We start from the raw sequence: 25,653 nt of genomic DNA on the forward strand, positions 1-25,653 counted from the left end.
TGAGAAATCGCTGTTCTGATGTCCAGAAGCTCTTTTCGGTCATAGGAAACGATGGCGGAAACATTATTATTCCTAACTCGGTTACCAGAGAGGAAGGAAACTGCTCAAGGATTTTGCCATGAGGCCAATGGTGACTTTAAAACAAAACTAGAACTGAGGATGGATCACCAACATTGTAGTTACTTCACAATAATAACAAAATAAAATAATATTGTATGTATAGAATACATAAAATAAAATGGGATATAATACAAATATCCCAAAACATGCATCCTGTTTGCAACAACGCACTAAAGTAATACTGCAAAAAAGATTGCATAGAAATGAACTTTTTTCCTGAATACAAAGTGTTTTGTTTGGGGCAAATCCAACAACACATCACTGAGTACTACTCTTCATATTTTCAAGCATGGTGGTGGCTGCATCATGTTATGGGCTTCTCATCGGTGTTGGAGTAGAGTTTTTTCCTTCAGGATAAAAATAAACTGAGTACAGCTATAAGCGCAGGTAAAATCCTAGAAAACCTGGTTCATAAAACACAAGGCCAAATCTACGCTGGAGTTGCTTACCAAGGCTACTTTGAATGTTCATGCGTGGCCTAGTTAGTTTTGACTTAAATCTGCTTGAAAATCTATGGCAAGACTTAAATGGATGTATAGTGGTGATCAGCAATCAACTTTTTAAAATAATAATGGTCAAGTATTGTACAATCCAGGTATGCAAAGCTCTTAGAGACTTACCCAAAAAGACATCGCTGTAATCGCTGCCAAAGGTGCTCTACAAAGTATTGACTTGGGTGTGAATACTTATGTAAATTGGATATTTCTGTATTTCCTTTTCAATGAATTTGCTAACATTTATATAAATGTTTTTACTTGGTATTGTGGGTGAAAATAATTATATATTTAAGCCATTTTGAGTTCAGATTTAACAACGATGTGGAATAAGTCACATTGTTTTTATAGTCTGAAGGCACTGTTGACATTTTGGTCATTTAGCAGATGCTCTTATAGCTCATATAGACACACTAATAGTACAGTAAATGGAATCCTGTGTGTTGTGATAATTGCGTTGTTTGCTCTATAACCTGTTAATTAATATGCCTTGCGACTGTGATATATAGGCTTAAAGGCAGAGACAATAAGAAGACAGTGGCAGAATCGCACCTTTTTGTTTTATCACAAAACCGTATAGCAACCTCTGTCCACAAAGCATATTGCATGTACTGTAGCAGACAGTTACATGACCTACAGCATGGTCAAGCAAGTTACTATTTCCGAGATTTTCGGACCACTAAGCAACTATTGATTTAGAACCACAGAGAGTTACCGCAAGTCACAAAGAAAACAGGAGCTGCCTCCACTATTCCAGCACCATTTCCACTTCAACATTTCAACATCATCAAATCACCTCTGCTTAGTCTAATACACTGACAGCTAAAAGATAGCAAAAATATTTAGTCAATCAGCATAAGCTGTGGCTGTCGATGGTTCTGATTTGTGTGTGTGCACGTTCATGCAAGTAGAAAAACAGGACTCTCTACTTGTAGAGAAATTGCCATCCTCCTCTTTCGTGTTGAAGAAGCGGTCTAACTCTGTCATACAGTACACAGTTTTTTAAACATTTTTTGTTGTCCTAGGCTATCTGGCCAAAATGCTTCCATTAATGGGTAACGTTAGCTCGTTAACATTACCCTTCTACATCTAGCTACATATTGAACTTCCAGCGTCTCAGGCCAGAGGCACAACAATAAATTAGTTAATGGTTGGATTAGAATTGCCGTTATAGTCATTGGCTAGTACGGAGAATTAAGTAAAACCACACATCCAAATCCCTGTTTCCATCCATGGCTAATTTAGGAAAGGGCACATTTTAGCTAAGTGACGTATGCTCTCAATGGAATTTGATAGGATGCCTATCATTTAAATTGTTTTATTATTTGTCAAGGGAGGTCAGATGCTCACTGGCTTCCCTTGCCTTGAATGCTACGGGCGGCAACAATGTCATACTCATTTGGACCGGACAGCATCAGAAAGATGGCCCACACGTAGAGAGACAGAGGGGCGCTGCTTTTCCCTGTGAAATACATTCAGCCTCTTGTGAATTGAAGAAACATTATGAAACACAGAGATATATATATATATATATATATGTATTTTTTTTTTTTTGATTGGGCCATTTTTGGGGGAAGTCTGGCTCACCTTGGCATCCATGAATACACACCACTGCATCCATCTCCTAAAGTTGACACCGTTTTTCCTTTTCTTTTGCACCCCAGTATCTCTACTTGCACATCATCATCTGCACATCTATCACTCCAGTGATAATGCTAAATTGTAATTATTTCACCTCTATGGCCTATTTATTGCCCTACCTCCCTAATCTTACTACATTTGCACACACTGTACATAGACTTTTTCTATTGTGTTATTGTTTGTAATTTGTTTGTAATTCTGTGTTTTTGTCGCGCTGCTTTGCTTTATCTTGGCCAGGTCGCAGTTGTAAATGAGAACTTGTTCTCAACTGGTTAAATAAAGGTGAAATAAAAAAATATATTTCCTGCCTTTGTCAACCAATCAGAAATCATTCCATGAGGATGTTGTCATGGTGATGAGGAAGTGGTTGAAGGAGGAGGAGTCTCTCCCTGAGGGCCTGAGTCCCACCTGTTTGGCCAGGTCTCACTACCTGAAGGTTAGTAGAAAGACCTTTCCTCCATTAATGCTATATACATTGTTAGGGGCCATACTTGGCCAAATCATTGTTTGTTTGCCTATGTACTCAGACTAGTATTCAAAAAATAGGTTTTCATTTTTATTAATTTCCTCAATTAATAAAACAGCATAAAATAACTCTGAAAGTTTCTCTAGTGGAACTTTTGCTTATTGACTCCCCTTAATGATGTACAGAGATCACTCACTGAGTATATCTGTCCTTTCAGTTGCTGGAGGAGACTTTCAGTTGGTTTCATAGCCAAGATCAGAAAATGTGGGACCCACTCTCCAAAGATTTCCCAAGGTAAATGGATACGCTATGTGTAGACAGTATGACTGTGTATGTTATACATTTTGACTGACTTTCTCACATTTCCACCAAGAAGATAAGAGAATCTCCCTGAACAAATCCACTATGACAAGAAATAGTTTTTCCTACAGATAAAAAGCAAGCATATAATACTTGTTTTTAAAAAGCTAGCAAAGAATACTACTTTAATCCCCTAGAGTGGATGTCCGCACACCCATGGAAGTCTTATTAGCATAATATCCACATGGCCGATTCATTTGGGCCAATTTCATTTGGGCCAATTTCAAGTTTTCATAGCAATATGGATTACATTAATCGAGGAGACTGCGTCAGGCTTTTGGCAGCAAGGAGCCGATTATGACTGATTGTATCTTATAAAAACAATCAATCTTAACATTATCACTAGTTAACTCAGTGCAAGCAGAGTCAGCCTACTTACTCCAAACGGATATATGCAGCAGTTTGTGCCTCCTGGCTCTTAAAATTACACAGAAGTATATTTTTTTAAACTGTTCTTCCTTACAAAGACCAGAGTCAGGATATATAATTTGCCAGAACTGTTCTTTTACAAAGACCGTAATTTTTTTTACATGTTCTTGACACAACATTGAAGGTTGTTTAATGTTACAGCAATATTTAGACTTAGAATTGCCACCCGTTCGATAAAATACAGAACGGTTCTGTATTTCACTGAAAGAATAAACGTTTTGTTTTCAAAATGATCGTTTCCGGATTTGACCATATTAATGACCTAAGGCTTGTATTTCTGTGTTTATTTTATTATAATTAAGTCTATGATTTGATATTTGATAGAGCAGTCTGACTGAGCGCTGGTAGGCAGCAGCAGCCTCGTAAGCATTCATTCAAACAGCACTTTCCTGCATTTGCCAGCAGCTCTTCGCAATGCTTGAAGCACAGCGCTGTTCATGACTTCAAGCCTATCAACTCCCGAGATTAGGCTGGCAATACTAAATTACCTATAAGAACATCCGATAGTCAAAGGTCTATGAAATACAAATGGTATAGAGAGAAATAGTCCTATAATTCCTATAATAACTAAAACTTCTTAACTGGGAATATTGAAGACTCATGCTAAAAGGAACTACCAGCTTTCTCATGTTCTGAGCAAGGAACTTAAACATTAGCTTTTTACACGGCGCATATTGCACTTTAACTTTCTTCTTCAAATTGAACATGTTTCATTATTTATGTGAGGCTAAATTGATTATATTTTTGTATTATATTAAGTTAAAATTAAAGTTAATTCAGTATTGTTGTAATTGTCATTATTACAAATATATATATACATACACTGCAGATGCGACATTGGCGCATGCGGTGGATTGAGACGTATACAATGCAACAAAAAGAACATCTGTAGCTTAAACTAGAGGTCGACCGATTATGATTTTTCAACGCCCGATACCGATAATTGGAAGACTAAAAAAAGCCTAAACAGATTAATATAAATCTGCCAATTAATCTGTTTAGGCTTTTTTCGGTCTTCCAATTATCGGTATCGGCGTTGAAAAATCATAATCGGTCGACCTCTAGTTTAAGCTACAGATGTTCTTTTTGTTGCATTGTATACGTCTCAATCCACCGCATGCGCCAATGTCGCATCTGCAGTGTTTGTCAGACCATGAGACATCTCAAAAATCAGTCTTCTCACAAAGTCGTCTGTCGTGTCCGAACAGTTTGGCATACAAAGTATTGTGACCATGGAGAGATGAGACTCTCACAAACACAATGGTATTCATCTTCGGACTCCTCTGACGCCCAGACAGCCAATCTGCCAACTTTGTCTGTAGCGTCCCAACAGTTTGGGCTACACACTAATATGACCCCTTGTGGAAAGGTGAGACTTTCTAGAACACGTACATGTTGTGTTGCTCTAGGACACCCACAGGCCTCGCAAGACTCATCTGAAGCTCCCCCGTACCAGTTGAAAAAAAATGTATGGAAGTGTGTATATATACAGTTGTAGTCTGAAGTTTACATACACTTAGGTTGGAGTCATTATAACTCATTTTTCAACCACTCCACAAATTTCTTGTTAACAAACTATAGTTTTTCCAAGTCGGTTAGGATATCTGCTTTTTGCATGACACAAGTAATTTTCCCAACAATTGTTTACAGACAGATTATTTCACTAATAATTCACTGTATCTACATTCACTAAGTTGACTGTGCCTTTAAACAGCTTGGAAAATTCCAGAAAATATCGTCATGGCTTTAGAAGCTTCTGATAGGCTAATTGACATCATTTGAGTCAATTGGATGAGTACCTGTGGATGTATTAAGACCTACCTTCAATCTCAGTGCCTTTTTGCTTGTCATCATGGGGAAATCAAAAGAAATCAGCCAAGAACTCAGAAAAAAAGTGGTAGACCTCCACATGTCTGGTTCATACTTGGGAGCGATTTCCAAACTCCTGAAGGTACCACGTTCATCTGTACAAACAATAGTATGCAATTATAAACACGATGGGACCACGCAGCCGTCATACCGCTCAGGAAGGAGACGCGTTCTGTCTCCTAGAGATGAATGTACTTTGGTGCGAAAAGTGCAAATCAATCCCAGAACAACAGCAAAGGACCATGTGAAGATGCTAGAGGAAACGGGTACAAAAGTATCTATATCCACAGTAAAATGATTCAACATATCAACATAACCTGAAAGGCCGCTCAGCAAGGAGAAAGTCACTGCTCCAAAACCGCCATAAAAAAGCCAAACTACAGTTTGCAATTACACATGGGGACAAAGATTGTACTTTTTGGAGAAATGTCCTCTGGTCTGATAAAACAAAAATAGAACTGTTTGGCCATAATGACCACCGTTATGTTTGGAGGAAAAGGGGGGAGGCTTGCAAGCTGAAGAACACCATCCCAACCGTGAAGCACGGTGGTGGCAGCATCGTGTTGTGGGGATGCTTTGCTGCAGGAGGGACTGGTGCATGTCTCAAAATAGATGGCATCACGAGGAAGAAAATTATGTGGATATATTGAAGCAACATCTCAACACATCAGTCAGGAAGTTGAACTTGGGCAAATGGGTCTTCCAAATGGATAATGACCCCAAGCATCTTCAAACAAAGTTGTGCAAAATGGCTTAAGGACAACAAAGTCAAGGGGAGTGGCCATCACAAAGCCCTGACATCAATCCTATAGAAAATCTGTGGGCAGAACTGAAAAGGTGTGTGAGAGTCTGTCTCCTACAAATGACTGTTACACCAGCTCTGTCAGGAGAAATGGGCCAAAATTCACCCAACTTATTGTGGGAAGCTTGTGGAAGGCTAGAGGAAACGTTTGACCCAAGTTAAACAATTTAACCTATGACACCCCATCCAGTAACGGGAATGATTGACACTAATTAGCATAACGCAACAGACATAAATCTTCCTAGAAAATATTCCTATTCATGAAAATCACAAGTGAAATATATTGGAACACAGCTTAGCTTTTTGTTAATCACCCTGTCATCTCAGATTTTCAAAATATGCTTTACAGCCAACGCTAGACAAGCATTTTGTAAGTTTATCATAGCCTAGCATAGCATTATGTTTAGCAGCAGGCAACCATGTCACGGAAATCAGAAAAGCAATCAAATTAAACGTTTACCTTTGATGAACCGGATGTTTTCAAGCACGAGACTCCCAGGTAGACAGCCAAAGTTCATTTTTTCCCAAAATATTGTTTTTTATGCGAAATAGCTCCGTTTGTTCTTCACGTTTGTCTGAGAAATCGCCCGGAAATTGCGGTCACCACAACGCCGAAAAATATTCCAAATTAGCTCCATAATATCGACAGAAACATGACAAACGTTGTTTAGAATCGATCCTCAAGGTGTTTTGCTAATATCTATTCGATAATATATCCGTCGGGACAATTAGTTTTTCACTAGGACCGGTTGGAGTAATGGCTACCTCCTGTATTTTACGCGAGAATTTCTCTCTGAGCCACCATGTGACCACTTACGCAATGTGGCCGCCTACGGCTATTCTTCAACAGAAATGCGTAAAACTACATCACAATGCTGTAGATACTTTGGGGAATACGTACAAAGCGTAAGCTCGTTGATGGTACATTCATAGCTGAATAGGGAGTCATTGGAACGCAGCGCTTTCAAAACCTGGGGCACTTCCGGATTGGATTTTCTCAGGCTTTCGCCTGCAACATCAGTTCTGTTATACTCACAGACAATATCTTTACAGTTTTGGAAACGTTAGTGTTTTCTATCCAAAGCTGTCAATTATATGCATATTCTAGCATCTTTTGCTGACAAAATATCCCGTTTAAAACGGGAACGTTTTTTTCCCCAAAAATGAAAATACTGCCCCCTAACACCAAGAGGTTATAGGCAATGCTACCAAATACGAATTGAGTGTATGTAAACTTCTGACCCACTGGGAATGTGATGAAAGAAATAAAAGCTGAAATAAATCATTCTCTCTCCTATTATTCTGACACTTCAGTCTTAAAATACGGTGGTGATCCTAACTGACCCAAGACAGAAAATCTTTACTAGGATTAAATGTCAGGAATTGTGAAACTGAGTTTAAATGTATTTGGCTGAGGTGTATGTAAACTTCCGACTTCAACTGTGTATATGCATAAGTGTGTGTGTATAACACTGTTTACTGCCAAAAATAAGGGGTTAAGTACATGTAATAAAAAATAAATAATTGTTTCCTGATCTTTCTTATACTGTATCACCCAGATATACGGTGCAGTCAAAGTATTCAGGCCTCTTCACTTTTTCCACATTTTGTTACATTGCAACCTTGTTCTAAATGTATATTTGAATTGAGACTCAAAATTGAGCTCAGGTGCATCCTGTTAACATTGCGCATCCTTGAGATGTTTCTACAACTTGTAGTCGGCCTGTGGTAAATTAAATTGATTAGACACGATTTAGAAAGGCACAAATCTGTCTATATAAGGTCCCATAATTGACGGTGCATTTCAGAGCAAAAACCAAACCATGAGGTCGAAGGAATTGTCCATAGAGCTCCGAGACAGGATTGTGTCGAGGCACAGATCTGGGGAAGGGTAACAAAAAATGTCTGCAGCACTGAAGGTCCCCAAGAACACAGTGGCCTCCATCATCCAATCGGTGGAGAAGGGTGTTGGTCATGAAGGTTACCAAGAAGCTGATGGTCACTCTGACAATGCTTCCGGAGTTCCTCTGTGGAGATGGTTGTGCTTCTGGAAGGTGCTCCCATCTCTGCAACTCTCCACCAGTATGGTAGAGTGGCCAGACAGAAGCCGCCACAAAATAAAAGGCACATGACAGACCGCTTGGAGTTTGCCAAAATGCACCTAAAGGACTCTTAGATTCTCTGGTCTGGTGTAAACAAGATTGAACTCTTTGGCCTGAATGCGAAGGGTCATGTCTGGATGAAACCAGGCAAACCTGGAAGCATCCCTACTGTGAAGCATGGTGGTGGCAGAATCATGCTGTGGGGATGTTTTAGTAGCAAGGACTAGGAGACTAGTCAGGATCGAGGGAAAGATGAACTGAGCAAAGGACAGAGATCCTTGATGAAAACCTGCTCCAGAGCGCTCAGTACCTCAGACTGGGGTGAAGTTTCACCTTCCAACAGGACAACGTCCCTAAGCACACAGCCAAGACAACACCTTTGGGATGAATTGGAATTGCCCAACCTCACTAATGATTTTGTGACTGAATGGAATCAAGTCTCCGCTGCAATGTTCCCAACATCTAGTGGAAAGCCTTCCCATAAGAGTGTTATAGCAGCAATGTTCCCAACATCTAGTGGAAAGCCTTCCCATAAGAGTGTTATAGCAGCAATGTTCCCAACATCTAGTGGAAAGCCTTCCCATAAGAGAGTTATAGCAGCAATGTTCCCAATATCTAGTGGAAAGCCTTCCCATAAGAGTGTTATAGCAGCAATGTTCCCAACATCTAGTGGAAAGCCTTCCCATAAGAGTGTTATAGCATGATTTTGAGTGTTATAGCATGATAATGCTCATGATTTTGGAATGAGGTGTTTGACGAGCAGGTGTCCACATATTTCTGGTCATGTAGTGTAGCTTAGTAGAAACCCCCTCACTTTTCAGGCTTAGACTGTTTAGTGCCAAAAATAAAGGGTTAAATACAAATGTTTCCTGATCTTTCTTAAATCGTGCATTTTTTTGATATTTAAAATTATTTCACCTTTTATTTAACTAGGCAAGTCAGTTAAGAACAAATTCTTATTTACAATGACGGCCGACACCGGCCAAACCCGGACGACGCTGGGCCAATTGAGCCACCCTATGGGACTCCCAATCACGGCCGGTTGTGATACAGACTGGATTCGAACCAGGGTGTCTGTAGTGACGCCTCTAGCACTGAGACACAGTGCCTTAGATATAGCATACACTTCCAAACAAACTTCCTTTTTAGAATATCTTTTTGTGTGTGGGGGTGGATAGACTCTACTGAATCTGTTATTCGTTGTGTTTGTATGTGCTAATAGCAGTAAGGCAAAATACTATTTTTCTTATATATGTTTGCTACTTAAAGGGATCGTAAAATTCCAAGTCAAATAGCTAAATGATCCTTGGTATGACCTTAAAACAATTTCATATAGCTTGCAGCTACCCCCTCACCCCCTTCCCCTGACTTAGACAGGACTTAGACTCTTATGGGTTAAAAATTCTCTGTTGCTGAGCAAGTCTCCCCCCTCTTCTGTCTCAGTGGTATGCTCCCCGAGGCAGTTCTTCCTCCATCTATGGAGCACAGCTATGCACAGTGGCTGGAGAGGACGTACCAAGTTACCACTGGTTCAGGCTTTCTCCAGCAGGGGAACAGCGTCCCTCCCCCATCCTCAGGTACCACCCATCAGCCCTGGGCGCTGGAGGGCCTCCCACTCAAATCCCAAGGTATGTAGTCTATGGCTGTTTCCCAAATAGGGAGTCTGGTCATAGCCCTATGCCTATGGTCAACTGTAGCACACTACACAGCTCTGTAAATGAAGAGACCACTGCAAAATTATCAGTTTTACTATTTATAGGTACTTGTTTAGGTAAAATTAACATTTTAGTTTTATTCTATAAATTACTGACAACATTTATCCCAAATTCCGAATATAAATATTGTCATTTAGAGCATTTATTTGCAGAAAATGACAACTGGTCAAAATAACAAAAAAGATGCAGTGTTGTCAGACCTCAAATAATGCAAAGAAAATAAGTTCATATTCATTGTTAAACACAATAATGTTTCAACTTAGGAAATCAATATTTGGTGGAATAACCCTGATTTTCAATCACAGCTTTCATGCATCTTGGCAGTCTTTCACATTGATGTTGGGTCACTTTATGCCACTCCTGGCACAAAAATCTAAGCAGCTCGGCTTTGTTTGATGGCTTGTGATCATCCATCTTCCTCTTGATCATATTCCAGAGGTTTTCAATGGGGTTCAGGTCTGGAGATTGGGCTGGCCATGACAGGGTCTTGATCTGGTGGTCCTCCATCCACACCTTGATTGACCTGGCTGTGTGGCATGGAGCATTGTCCTGCTGGAAAAACCAATCCTCAGAGTTGGGGAACATTGTCAGACTAGAAAGAAGAAAGTTTTCTTCCAGGACAACCTTGTAACGTGGCTTGATTTATGCTTCCTTCACAAAGACAAATCTGCCCAAATCCAGCCTTGCTGAGCACCCCCAGATCATCACCGATCCTCCACCAAATTTCCATTGTACGTGGCTAGTTGGCATTTCCAGGTCTCGCAACCACTGAAATTTGGTTGAGGATCGGAAGGCTGGAATCAGGCAGATGTCTTTGTAAAGGACACATGAATCAAGCCACGTACAGTGTTGTCCTGGAAGAAAACTTGCTTCTTTCTACTCTGGCAATGTTCCCCAACTCTGAGGATTGTTTTTTCCAGCAGGACAATGCTCCATGCCAAGACGCATGAAAGCTGTGATGGAAAATCAGAGTTATTCCACGAAATATTGATTTCTGAATACTTCCTAAGTTTAAACAACACGATACTAGTGTTTTAACGAATATGAACTAATTGTCTTTGCATTATTTGAGGTCTGACAACACTGCATCTTTTTGTTATTTTGGCCAGCTGTCATTTTCTGCAAATAAATGATCTAAAAATGTTAATTTGGAATTTGGGAGAAATGTTGTCAGTAGTTTATAGAATAAAACCAAAATGTTAATTTTACCCAGACACATACCTATAAATAGTAAAACCAGAGAAACTGCTAATTTTACAATGGTCTCCTCATTTTTTTCCAGAGCTGTGTTAGGAATAGGGTGCCATTTGGGGCAAAGCTTATGTCTGCTTTAAGACTAGGACATGTAACCCCATTCACCAGCACAAGAAGATCTTTGTTGTGGGTAAAGAAATTGAGTGCAATGACTGATTTTGCATTTCCCTTGATCCTAACAATGTGAATGGTCAATTAAATAATTAATGTGTTTGGTGTATCTTGTCTAGGTACAAATGGTGCTGTAACCGGGGCCCTGGAACTCGACCGGACCAAAGATGAGAGACAGTGTGCACTCTGCCAACAGTGTGGTGACGCCACACCCAACGTGAGTTCTTCTGCCCACCTCTGAACATATCCCACTCAGTAAAACCGGATATCATACATAGGTCATTCGGAAAGTTTTCAGACCCCTTAATATTTTGTTACGTTACAGCTTTATTCTAAAATGGATTAAAAAAGTCTCATCAATCTACACACAATACCAATAATGACAAAGCAAAAACTGGTTTTTAAAAATGAAATATCACAGTATTCAGACCCTTTACTCAGTAATTTATTGAAGCACCTTTGGCAGAGATTACAGCCTTGAGTCTTCTTGGGTATGACAATCTTGGCACACCTGTATTTGGGGAGTTTCTCTCATTCTTCTCTGCAGATCCTCCCAAGCTCTGTCAGGCTGGGGAGCGTTGCTGCACAGCTATTTTCAGGTTTCTCCAGAGATGTTCGATCGGGTTCAAGTCCGGGCTCTGGCTGGGCCCCTCAAGGACATTCAGAGACTTGTTCCGAAGCCACTACTGCGTTGTCTTGGCTGTGTACTTAGGGTCGTTGTCCTGTTGAAAGGTGAACGTTCGTCTCAGTCAGGTCCTGAGTGCCCTGGAGAAGATTTTTTTCGCGAATCGCTCTGTACTTTGCTTTGTTCATCTTTCCCTTGATCCTGACTAGTCTCCCATTCCCTGACACTGAAAAACAACCCAACAGCATGATGATGCTGCCACCACCATGCTTCACTGTAGGGATTGTGCCAGGTTTCCTCCAGACGTGTGACGCTTGGCATCCAGGCCAAAGAGTTCAATTTTGGTTTCATCAGACAAGAGAATCTTGTTTCTCATGGTCTGAGAGTCCTGAGGTGCCTTTTGGCAAACTCCAAGCGGGGTGTCATGTGCCTTTTTACTGAGGAGTGGCTTCTGTCTGGCCACTCTACTATAAAGGCCTGATTGGTGGAGTGCTGCAGAGATGGTTGTCCTACTGGAAGGTTCTCCCATCTCCATAAAAGAACTCTGCTGCTCTGTCAGAGTGACCATCAGGACCTTCGTCACCTCCCTGACCAGGGTCCCTTTCCCCCAATTGCTCAGTTTGGCTGGGCGGCCAGCTGTAGGAAGTGTCTTGGTCATTCCAAACTTCTTCCATTTAAGAATGATGGAGGCCACTGTGTTCTTGGGGACCTTCAATGCTGCAGACATTTTTTTTTGTGACATCCCCCAGATCTGTGCCTCGACTTGATCCTGTCTCGGAGCTCTACGGACAATTCCTTCGACCTCATGGTTTGGTTTTTGCTCTGACATGCACTGTCAACTGTGGGACCTTTTATATAGACATATATTTATTTCCAAATCATGTCCAATCAATTGAATGTACCACAGGTGGACTCCAAGTTGTAGAAACATCTCAAGGATGATCAATGGAAACAGGATGCACCTGAGCTGAGTTTCGAGTCTCATAGCAAAGGGTCTGAATACTTAGTTGAAGTCAGAAGTTTACATACACTTAGGTTGGAGTCATTAAAACTAGTTTTAAAACCACTCCACAAATTTCTTGTTATCAAACTATAGTTTTGGCAAGTCGGTTAGGACATCTACTTTGTGCATGACACAAGTCATTTTTCCAACAATTGTTTACAGACAGGTTATTTCACTTATAATTCACTGTATCACAATTCCAGTGGGTCATAAGTTTACATTCACTAAGTTGACTGCCTTTAAACAGCTTGAAAAATTCCAGAAAATTATATCATGGCTTTAGAGGCTTCTGATAGGCTAATTGACATCATTTGAGTCAATTGGAGGTGTACTTGTTGATGTATTTCAAGGCCTACCTTCAATCTCAGTGCCTTTTTGCTTGATATCATGGGAAAATCAAAAGAAATCAGCCCAGACCTCAGAAAAACAATTGTAGACCACCACAAGTCTGGTTCATCCTTGGGAGCAATTTCCAAACGCCTGGAGGTACCACGTGCCCTATTGTTTGTACAGATGAACAAGTATAAACACCTTGGGACCACGCAGCTGTCTCCTAGAGATGAACATACTGTAATTTCCGGACTATATGCCGCTACTTTATTCCCACGCTTTGAACCTCGCGGTTTATACAATGACGCCGCTATTCATGCTGCCAAAAAACTGAGCACCGTCACATAATGTGACATAAATCGAGGGCGCTCAAACTTCCCATCATTCTGATTACGGTAGTAATTTTGTCACCCTCATCATGGCAAAGACACGGAGAAATGCATATGATGCTGATTTCAAGTTGAAGGCGATCGATCTGGCTGTTAGAAAAGGAAATAGAGCTGCTGCACGGGAGCTTGGCCTTAATGAGTCGATGATAAGACATTGGAAACAGCAGCGTGAGGAACTGACTCAGTGCAAAAAGACAACAAAAGTTTTCAGAGGGAAGAAAAGCAGATGGCCCAAAGTATTTGCAGCCACTCGACATCAGTGTAAATCGTGCATTTAAGGTGGCGTTCAGTGGGAGGCTTGGATGACAAGTGGGGAGAAATCCTTCACTAAAACGGGCTGCATGCGAAGAGCAACTTATGGTCAAGTCTGCCAGTGGGTCCTGACAGCGTGGAGCATTGTCAAAAAATCCACTATCATCAACGGGTTTCGAAAGGCTGGACTGCTGCGTGTTGAAGGGGCAGCATGAGCTCAGCGGGGAATTTGCCTCCGGATGAAAGTGACGAGAGCGACAATGAAAACGATCCAACATCGGATGAAGCAATTCTGAGGCTATTCCATTCCGACACCGAAGGAGATGACTTCAGTGGTTTCAGTGCACAGGAGGAGGAAGATAGTGACCAATGACTTTCTTGGTAGGCTACTGTTATTTTTTCACATTTTTGTTACAAGCCGTGTTTCGTTAAAGCCTATTTATTTTTGTTACAAGCCGTGTTTCGTTAAAGCCTATTTATTTTTGTTACAAGCCGGGTTTCAGGTAAAGGCTGTGTAAAGTTCATTTGTTTCAATGTACCGGTAGGCACCTGCGGCTTATAGACGTGCGGCTTATTTATGTACAAAATACATATTTTTTAAAATAATTCAGTGGGTGCGGTTTATGTTGAGGTCCGCTTAATAGTCCAGAAATTACGGTACTTTGGTGCAAAAAGTGCAAATCAATATCCAGAACAACCGCAAAGAACCTTGTGAAGATGCTGGAGTAAACAGGTACAAAAGTATCTATATCCACAGTAAAATGGGTCCTATATCGACATAACCTGAAGGATCGCTCAGCAAGGAGGAAGCCACTGCTCCAAAACCGCCATAAAAAAAAGCCAGACTACTGCACATGCGTACAACGATTGTACTTTTTGGAGAAATGTCCTCTAGTCTGATGAAACAAAAATAGAACGGTTTGGCCATAATGACCATCGTTATGTTTGGTGGAAAAAGGGGGTGGATTGCAAGCCGAAGAACACCATCCCAACCGTGAAGCACGGTGGGGACAGCATCATGTTGTGGGGATGCTTTACTGCAGGAGGGACTGGTGCACCTCACAAAATAGATGGCATCATGAGGAAGAAAATTATGTGGATATATTGAAGCAACATCTCAAGACATCAGTAGGGAAGTTAAAGCTTGGTTGCAAATGGGTCTTCCAAATGGTCAATGACCCCAAGCATACTTCCAAAGTTGTGGCAAAATGGCTTAAGGACAACAAAGTCATGGTATTGGAGTGGCCATCACAAAGCCCTGACATCAATCCTATAGAAAATTTGTGGGCAGAACTGAAAAAGCGTGTGCGAGCAAGGAGGCCGACAAACCTGACTCAGTTACACCAGCTCTGTCAGGAAGAATGGGTCAAAATTCACCAATGTATTGTGGGAAGCTTGTGGAAGGCTTCCCAAAACATTTGACCCAAGATAAACAATTGAATGGCAATGCTACCGAATACTAATTGAGTGTATGTAAACTTCTGACCCACTGGGATTGTGATGAAAGAAATAAAAGCTGAAATAAATCGTTCTCTCTACTATTATTCTGACGTTTCACATTCTTAAAATGAAGTGGTGATCCTAACTGACCTAAGACAGGGATTTTTTACTTGGATTAAATGTCAGGAATTGTGAAAACTGAGTTTAAATGTATTTGGCTAAGTTGTATGTAAACTTCCGACTTCAACTGTATGTAAATAAGGTATTTCTATTTTTTTTATTTTGAATACATTTTTGAAAGTTACAAATGTTTTCACTTTATCATTATGGTTTATTGTGTGTAGTTTTGTGAGGATATATGTATATATTTTTAAATAAAACTAATGTAACAACGTGGAAAAAGGGAAGGGGTCTGAATACCCTCCGAATGCACTGTATTAGTGTTCCTCCAACTGACCGTAATATTGTGATGATAACTACTGTTCCCTGAAGGAGGGAAACGACGTACTATGGGGGAGTCGTGCTCTCGTAACATCGGCAGAAGTATCTAAAATTACGCCTGACAAGGCCAATGAAATGTACGCCTTGCTGGAAGCCCCGCATTCCACAGTTGATAAGCGTGAGATTCGTATATCCTTACATTGATAAAGCCTCACAAAAGTATGTGATGATGCCCGACTCGCCGCAGCACAAATATCTCCTGCAGTCAACTCTTTAAACAACGCCAGACCACTGGTGGTGTGGGCATGTACACTGCTAGGTAACCCTTGCTTCTTGCTGCAATATTTCAGGGAGAAAGCCTCCACAATCCAGTGGGAGAGACGCTGCTTGGTAACATACAGTGCCTTCAGAAAGTATTCACAGCTAGGGCTGTGGAGGTCACGAAATTTTGTCCGCTGGTGGTTGTCAAACAAATAACTGTCAGTCTCACAGTAATTTACTGTTTAATTAACACACACACATTTAGCATTTCCTGGCTTCTAGACATAGTCTACAAGCCACTGATCCAGACCTTTGGAACATCTACCTTTAAAAAAAAAAGTCTAATAAATCCATGTAATATAGCCTACACCGTCACAATAAATCCATTTATTTTAGACAGGTCTAAAGAAGCATGATTTGAAGAAAATGTAGTCTTATTTCAGAACAGAATTTGCATACTCTGAGTTGTCCCTATGCTAGGTCCTGATCTGGCTATGCCAAATGGCTGTGGGCTACACTAGTTCATTTAGCAGACAAGTTTTGCTTAGAATTCCGTGGCATTATTTTATAGTATGAAGAATACAATTGAATAAAGCTGAATAAAATAGAAAGGATATTTTCTCCGAACGATTTTGACGGATTGCACACGTGTGAGCGGTTAACAAATAAATTATTATTTCTATATTCTTTAGAGTTACATTAACCTTAGTTGTTCTACAAACGTTGGGCTGTATGTTTAGAATTTTTAATACATTGTAATGCTGCATGATGTGACTCTATGATTTGAAAAAAGGTAGATTTATTTCACCTTTATTTAACCACTTAGACCTGGCCAAGATAAAGCAAAGCAGTGCGACACAAACTACACAGTTACACATGGAATAAACAAACGTACAGACACAATAGAAAAGTCTATATACTGTGTGTGCAAATGAGGTAAAATTAGGGAGGTAAGGCAATAAATAGGCTATAGTGGTGAAGTAATTACAATTGAGCAATTAAACACTGGAGTGATAGATGTGCAGAAGATGAATGTGCAAGTAGAGATACTGCGGTGCAAGGGAGCAAAAAAAACATAACAATATGTGGATGAGGTAGTTGGATGGGCTATTTACAGATGGGCTATGTACAGGTGCAATGATCTGTAAGCTGCTCTGACAGCTGATGCTTAAAGTTAGTGAGGGAGAAATGAGTCTCCAGCTTCAGCAATTTTTTGCAATTCGTTCCAGTCATTGGCAGCAGAGAACTGGAAGGAAAGGCAGCCAAAGGAGGAATTGGCTTTGGGGGTGACCAGTGAAATATACCTGCTGGAGTGCGTGCTACGGGTGGGTGCTGCTATGGTGACCACTGAACTGAGATAAGGTGGGGCTTTACCTAGCAAAGACTTATCGATGACCTGGAGCCAGTGGGTTTGGTGACGAATATGAAGCGAGGGCCAGCCAACGAAAGCATACAGGTCGCAGTGGTGGGTAGTATATGGAGCTTTGGTGACAAAACGGATGGCACTGTGATAGACTGCATCCAATTAGCTTGAAAGGCATGAGCTCTGCTCTGTTTTTTTGCACAGGCTGTACACACTTCATCAGTCACTCATTCACTATTTGACAAGTACTTCACTGCGGCATTCCGAGGTATATGTTGAAGATATTGGAGGAACTGTCCACATTTACTTTTCATCAGCCATCAAGATGAGTAGGCCTAACAAACAGCAAAATCACTAGTTTATGTCAATCTACTATCCCTCATAATAAAAAAGTAGGCCCAAATTAATACAACCATTTTTTGCGCAATGTGGCTGATGCAACGGATCAGAACGTTTACCTTAAAATGTTGATCAACAATTAAAGCTATTTCTTCACATTATAAGATCACTAATAATCTCCCTCGATCTGGGGCTCCACGCAAGTTCTCACCCTGTGGGGTAAAATTATCACAAGAACAGTGAGCAAAAATCCCAGAAGCACACGGGGTACCTAGTGAATGACCTGCAGAGAGCTTGGACCAAAGTAACAAAGCCTACCATCAGTAACACACTACGCCGCCAGGGACTCAAATCCTGCAGTGCCAGACGTGTCCCCCTGCTTAAGCCAGTACAGGCCCGTCTGAAGTTTGCTAGAGAGCATTTGGATGATCCAGAAGAAGATTGGGAGAATGTCATATGGTCAGATGAAACCAAAATATAACTTTTTGGTAAAAACTCAACTCGTCGTGTTTGGAGGACAAAGAATGCTTAGTTGCATCCAAAGAACACCATACCTACTGTGAAGCACGGGGGTGAAAACATCATGCTTTGGTGCTGTTTTTCTGCAAAGGGACCAGGACGACTGATCTGTGTAAAGGAAAGAATGAATGGGGCCATGTATCGTGAGATTTTGAGTGTGAACCTCCTTCCATCAGCAAGGGCATTGAAGATGAAACGTGGCTGGGTCTTTCAGCATGACAATGATCCCAAACACACCGCCCGGGCAACGAAGGAGTGGCTTCGTAAGAAGCATTTCAAGGTCCTGGAGTGGCCTAGCCAGTCTCCAGATCTCAACCCCAAAGAAAATCTTTGGAGGGAGTTGAAAGTCCGTGTTGCCCGGCAACAGCCCCAAAACATCACTGCTCTAGAGGAGATATGCATGGAGGAGTGGGCCAAAATACCAGCAACAGTGTGTGAAAACCTTGTGAAGACTTACAGAAAACGTTTGACCTCTGTCATTGCCAACAAAGGGTATATAACAAATTATTGAGAAACTTTTGTTATTGACCAAATACTTATTTTCCACCACAATTTGCAAATAAATAAATAAAAAATCCTACAATGTGATTTTCTGTTTTTTTTCTCATTTTGTCTGTCATAGTTGATACCTATGATAAAAATTTGAGGCCTCGTCTTTTTAAGTGGGAGAACTTGCACAATTGGTGGCTGACTAAATACTTTTTTGCCCCACTGTATGCCAGTTAGGCTCTACACCCCTTGCCAAGTGGATTGTGCATAATTTTAAGAAGTTATTTGTCCGCTTTAGTTGTGATACAAACCTTAACACATACAGTGCCTTGCGAAAGTATTCGGCCCCCTTGAACTTTGCGACCTTTTGCCACATTTCAGGCTTCAAACATAAAGATATAAAACTGTATTTTTTTGTGAAGAATCAACAACAAGTGGGACGACATTTATTGGATATTTCAAACTTTTTTAACAAATCAAAAACTGAAATTGGGCGTGCAAAATTATTCAGCCCCCTTAAGTTAATACTTTGTAGCGCCACCTTTTGCTGCGATTACAGCTGTAAGTCGCTTGAGGGTATGTCTCTATCAGCTTTGCACATCGAGAGACCGACATTTTTTCCCATTCCTCCTTGCAAAACAGCTCGAGCTCAGTGAGGTTGGATGGAGAGCATTTGTGAACAGCAGTTTTCAGTTCTTTCCACAGATTCTCGATTGGATTCAGGTCTGGACTTTGACTTGGCCATTCTAACACCTGGATATGTTTATTTTTGAACCATTCCATTGTAGATTTTGCTTTATGTTTTGGATCATTGTCTTGTTGGAAGACAAATCTCCGTCCCAGTCTCAGGTCTTTTGCAGACTCCATCAGGTTTTCTTCCAGAATGGTCCTGTATTTGGCTCCATCCATCTTCCCATCAATTTTAACCATCTTCCCTGTCCCTGCTGAAGAAAAGCAGGCCCAAACCATGATGCTGCCACCACCATGTTTGACAGTGGGGATGGTGTGTTCAGGGTGATGAGCTGTGTTGCTTTTACACCAAACATAACGTTTTGCATTGTTGCCAAAAAGTTCAATTTTGGTTTCATCTGACCAGAGCACCTTCTTCCACATGTTTGGTGTGTCTTCCAGGTGGCTTGTGGCAAACTTTAAACGACACTTTTTATGGATATCTTTAAGAAATGGCTTTATTCTTGCCACTCTTCCATAAAGGCCAGATTTGTGCAACATACGACTGATTGTTGTCCTATGGACAGAGTCTCCCACCTCAGCTGTAGATCTCTGCAGTTCATCCAGAGTGATCATGGGCCTCTTGGCTGCATCTCTGATCAGTCTTTTCCTTGTATGAGCTGAAAGTTTAGAGGGACGGCCAGGTCTTGGTAGATCTTTTTGTATCCAAATCCGGCTTTAAATTTCTTCACAACAGTATCTCGGACCTGCCTGGTGTGTTCCTTGTTCTTCATGATGCTCTCTGCGCTTTTAACGGACCTCTGAGACTATCACAGTGCAGGTGCATTTATACGGGGACTTGATTACACACAGGTGGATTGTATTTATCATCATTAGTCATTTAGGTCAACATTGGATCATTCAGAGATCCTCACTGAACTTCTGGAGAGAGTTTGCTGCACTGAAAGTAAAGGGGCTGAATAATTTTGCACGCCCAATTTTTCAGTTTTTGATTTGTTAAAAAAGTTTGAAATATCCAATAAATGTCGTTCCACTTCATGATTGTGTCCCACTTGTTGTTGATTCTTCACAAAAAAATACAGTTTTATATCTTTATGTTTGAAGCCTGAAATGTGGCAAAAGGTCGCAAAGTTCAAGGGGGCCGAATACTTTCGCAAGGCACTGTATATGCCTATCGGAGAGGTTACATGAGGTGTGTGACAATGATTAGAAAAAGTGGCAGCAAAAAGGCATTCACAAGTGATAGGCCAATATTAGCACTCTTCAGACTATTCTTGATTTAATCTTGTCTTTACATATACTAAATAATATATGTGTGAAATGTTTTATTTAGAATTAAGCGTTATCATGCACCTGTATCACAACAGGGACAGCGGTAAAAAAGATACATGTCATCTATGCACTTAAAATAGTGAATGGATGACGCTTTCCCCGTGGTTCATTTTCATGCAAGCCAAGTAGGCTATACTCCTGTTGTAAAGATAAACAACGTGCTTAATATTAGGAAAGTTGAGAAATAAATATAGTAGGCCTATAGAAAGCTGATGGCCTCTACTAAAAAGAGGACTCCATCACTCTGTTTTCTCCCTCATAGCCTATGGAAATGTTGCGCAACATGAGCTCATGGGCTCTCATGAAGTGTTTGATTAGATTTTCGATGACATTTGTATCAATGTCAGACTGATTTAGAGGGACAATAGAGTGCTGAGTACCAGGCAGTTAGCAAGTTTGGCAGGCTACTATATGACCAGCAGCAGCATCAGAGCTTGGAGAAGCCTAATTACACTGACTAAATGATCACGTGGACTCAGACACTGCAACAGCCCCATTCACACCCCTTTACTTTTTCCAATTTTAGTTGTATTTTTTTTAAATCGGTTTAAAAAAAATTGGTCACTGGCCTACACACAATACCCCATAATGTCCAAGTGGAATGATGTTTTTAGGACATATTTACAAAGGATTAAAACATTTTAAAGCTGAGATGTCTTGAGTTCAAGATTAAAAAAGATTAAAACTTGTTCTGTGTGCAATAATGCTGTTTAACATGATTTTTGAATGACTACCTCATCTCTGTACCCCAGACATACAATTATCTGGAAGGTCCCTCAGTCATGCAGTGAATTTCAAACACAGATTCACCCACAAATACCAGGGAGGTTTTCCAATTACATGTTGGATGCTGTATCAATACACCCAGTCACTACAACAATACAAAACCGTTAACAGCTTAATGACTGTGATAGAACTGAAGATGGATCAACAACATTGGTTGGAGCCGACAGCGAGCCTCCTGTCAAGTGTAGTCTAGGAGATATTGGTTATTTTTCCCTTTCCACCGCTCTCAACCACCACGTGTATAAATGTGGAGAAGGGACATTTTTCATTGTACCCACACGTGAGAGATGCAACACTTTTGTCACCTGTGAACATTATGGAACTTTCGTTTGACACAACTGTTTGTGCCAAGGTTTGCCTGAAGCCCGGTCCACTCTGGGTTCAGGGGCTCTGGCAATCAGTGAAGTACCCCGATTTGCAGTGCCCCTTGGGGGTACTTGTGTCACAACGAGCGTCAGTCGATTTAGGCGGTAAGATGCGTCCCAATAACCTGCTGGCACCCAGCACTTTACAGCTCCCATTAAACATTTACCCAGGAGAAAATCGTGATCATGATGGTTGTCATAGATACTGGTGCAACAGCACCTTGTAACCCAGCTGGAAAAGGGACAGACTGCTCTGAAAAACAGATCGCTTCTGTGGTAAGACAAGTGATTTGTAATTGAATTTAATTCACAGGGATGCAACCAATTGCTTATAGAACCTATAACCTGTATCACTAAGCATCTCATAGGGACTTGTGAGCTACAGGCAGGAATCAGCAATGAATCCCAGTAGTGAGCCACCTATGGGTGAGTGCCCCTTGTGGACTGAGAGTGAATCGCCCAATTTATAATTCTCACCCTGGGAGATTGATATAACCCTTGAACCCTGTGGAACCCAAGGAACGCAGGATAATCTTTTGGGCACGGGCTGAGCGATAGGGCTTAAAAATCTTTTTTTTTAAAACATTTTTTTTTGGTGTATGAGCTATTCACGATATACATCTAGATTTGTTTGTTTTCTCTTAAGCTTTGTTGTTATTTTCAAGGTCATATGCACCGCATATCGACCAGTCGTCAATGATCAAATTAATTTAAGGCTTGTGAAATTATACCTAGACTAAATAAAAAAATATATAAGCTTTCCACAACCATAAGACCCACTAATGTAATTATTTTATCAAAATACACTGAACAAAAATATAAATGCAAATTGCAACAATTTCAAAGACATTTTCAGCTTCCAGGAATTGTGTACAGATCCTTGCGACATGGGGTTGTGCATTATCATGCTGAAACATGGGGCGATGGCAGCGGATGAATGTCACGACAGTAGGCCTCAGGATCTCATCACGGTATCTCTGTGCATTCATATTGCTATTGATAAAATGCAATTGTGTTTGTTGTGCGTAGCTTATGCCTGCCCATACCATAACCCCACCGCCACCATGGGGCACTCTGTTCACAACGTTGACATCAGCAAACCGCTCGCCACACAACGCCATCTACCCGGTATAGTTGAAACCGTGATTCATCCTTGAAGAGCACACTTCTCTAGGGTGCCAGTTGCCCACTGAAGTTGGTTAAGACTCCGAACTGCAGTCCGATCAAGATCCTGGAGAGGACGACAAGCACGCAGATGAGTCTCCCTGAGATGGTTTTGACAGCCAAAATGATTTCATTGTGCAAACCCACCGTTTCATTAGCCTTCCAATGATCCCACAATTGAAGAAGCTGGATGTTGACATCTGTGGCATTGTGTTGTGTGACACAACTGCACGTTTTAGAGTGGCCTTTTATTGTCAACAGTACAAGGTGTGTAATGATCATGCTGTTTAATCAGCTTCATGGAATGCTGCACCTGTCAGGGGGAAGGTTTATCTTGGTAAAGGAGAAATGCTCACAAACGGGGATGTAAACAAATTTGTGTACAAAATTTGATAGAATGGAAAATTGGGAATGCTTATGAAACATTTCTGGGATCTTTTATTTCAGTTCATGGGACCAGCACTTTACATGTTGTGTTTATATTTTTGTTCAGCATAATTCAATCTATCGCCCAGCCCTACACAATGGGCTCTGGCAATGGCTGACGAAGCACCCTGTTTGGCCGTAACCAAACGACCCAATCCATCTCCACGTCCTGTAGCCAAGCTACAGGCACCCGGGAGAGGAAGTCATTATCGTAAACACCAAGCCCCTTAAAGAATGCTACACGATTGTCAAGAGAACCTGTGCTGCGAACTAGTAGGGGAACTGTGCAAGCCGTCTTCTAATCTCGCACACAAACTGATTCAAGTGAGGGCAGCCTGAGCATGCGCTGAGACACACAAGACTACAAACATGAGTATATTTGAATTCATTGGGTCATGGTTGGGAACCTGAACCCGGCTTGTTGGCTTCTTTTTTTTTTAGTTTCGGACTCGTTAGTCATCTTATGTATTGCTATAGCCAGGCCTAGGAGTCTGAAGAATAACTAATTGTTTGTGATTGAATGGTTCTCATAAAGTTTCCCAAACTTCAACACACAACGTCCAGGGGGAGACCACACTCTACCACTAAGGGAGAGTTTAGTTGGCACAACGTAAGATTGTCTCGTGTTCCAATTGTTTGTTTTAGTAGCACGAAACGTTCCTGTTCACACCAAGGTGAAGAGCGGAATCTTACGCTTATCACCTGTGGAAGGAAGGTCTTTCAGCGAGGCGCAGATTTCATTGGCCTTGTCAGGTGTAATTGTAGATCCTTCAACCGAAGATGTGAGAGTGCAACTCCCCTATAGTATGCTGTACTGAAGTTAACTGACTGAATGAAAGGCAACACATTTCAACTAGTCATCAAGCACTTGACTAGTTGAATTACGTGTGCTTTTATGCAGCGACAACAAAAATGTATTATATTTGGGAGTACTCAAGGACTGGAGTTGTGAAACAAATCTATCGTACATCATTCCCACAGTAATGGTATTACAAGCTATTGTCTCAGGTCCACTCTAAATCTGAACGTCCTCGTCTTTATTTTAGGACGCGGGCAGACTGCTGTACCTGGGGCAGAACGAGTGGGCCCACGTTAACTGCTGCCTGTGGTCCGCTGAGGTGTACGAAGACAACGGAGCTCTGCTCCAAGTACACAGTGCTGTCTCCAGGGGGCGCCATATGGTAGGAATGCATAGAAATTCATCATAGTTGCATCTCAAATGGCAACATGTTCCCTATAAACTGCACTTATTTTGACCAGGTCCCATAGTGCACTGTGTAGGGAATAGGGTGACATTTGAGACACCTCCCACATATCAAGGCTGTAGTACATCCTTACTCGATAGGCTTTGTATTCAGGCATAACTATTCAATTGCCCGTTTGTAACATTGTCATAAGATAACTTTATTGTTCCAAAGAGAATTGTCAAGTCTGCTATTTAGTTAAAATGATCATGTTTACTCTTCAGGGTCTTTCTCATTCATTGATTTCTTTCCTATCCTTGCACTCATTCCACCTTTTCTTCCCTACAGCGCTGTGAGCGTTGTGGCCAGGCGGGGGCGACGGTGGGCTGCTGTCTCTCATCCTGTCAGAGTAACTACCACTTCATGTGCGCCCGCGCCCGCAACTGTTTCTTCCAGGAGGACAGGAAGGTCTTCTGCTCCAGGCACCACGACCTCGTCAGTGAGAAGGTGAACCTTTTGTATATGGGCTAATGAGGGACACACACACACATAAACAAACATATAGTTGTCTTTCCAACCTTGAGCACCACCACTTTCACTGTGACTTGTCAGCAGCATTCAAACTTCACACCTGGTCACTTACTGTGTAGCATTAGGGCCAATGTTATGTCTTAGGACACACACATACACCTACTGCACAGGATTTACACCCGTTTCCCCTCTTCTCCAGATGGTGTCTGGGAATGGGTTTGAAGTTCTCCGGCGGGTCTACGTGGACTTCGAAGGGATCAGCCTCCGTAGGAAGTTTCTGACTGGCCTGGAACCAGAGTCTATAAATATGACCATCGGTGTGTATAGTACATCCCCAACGGCACCCTATTCTCTATGTAGT

The 25,653-nt window shown here is 41.3% G+C and overlaps 1 protein-coding gene across 2 annotated transcripts in view; it reads left to right on the forward strand.

Moving 5' to 3' along the window:
* The window catches only part of LOC112264909 (histone-lysine N-methyltransferase 2B), a 72,004-nt gene that overhangs the window by 35,280 nt on the left and 11,071 nt on the right, over positions 1–25,653 (forward strand). For both annotated transcript variants that reach the window (XM_024441828.2, XM_024441829.2), the window contains exons 19-25: positions 2,581–2,691; positions 2,939–3,015; positions 9,727–9,911; positions 11,483–11,580; positions 24,624–24,758; positions 25,110–25,268; positions 25,492–25,609. In XM_024441828.2, coding sequence (XP_024297596.1) covers positions 2,581–2,691; positions 2,939–3,015; positions 9,727–9,911; positions 11,483–11,580; positions 24,624–24,758; positions 25,110–25,268; positions 25,492–25,609 — 883 coding nt within the window. The remainder of the gene's footprint in view (positions 1–2,580; positions 2,692–2,938; positions 3,016–9,726; positions 9,912–11,482; positions 11,581–24,623; positions 24,759–25,109; positions 25,269–25,491; positions 25,610–25,653) is intronic.

Source organism: Oncorhynchus tshawytscha, linkage group LG13 (genome assembly GCF_018296145.1).
Source record: "Oncorhynchus tshawytscha isolate Ot180627B linkage group LG13, Otsh_v2.0, whole genome shotgun sequence".
Classification (NCBI taxonomy): domain Eukaryota; kingdom Metazoa; phylum Chordata; class Actinopteri; order Salmoniformes; family Salmonidae; genus Oncorhynchus; species Oncorhynchus tshawytscha.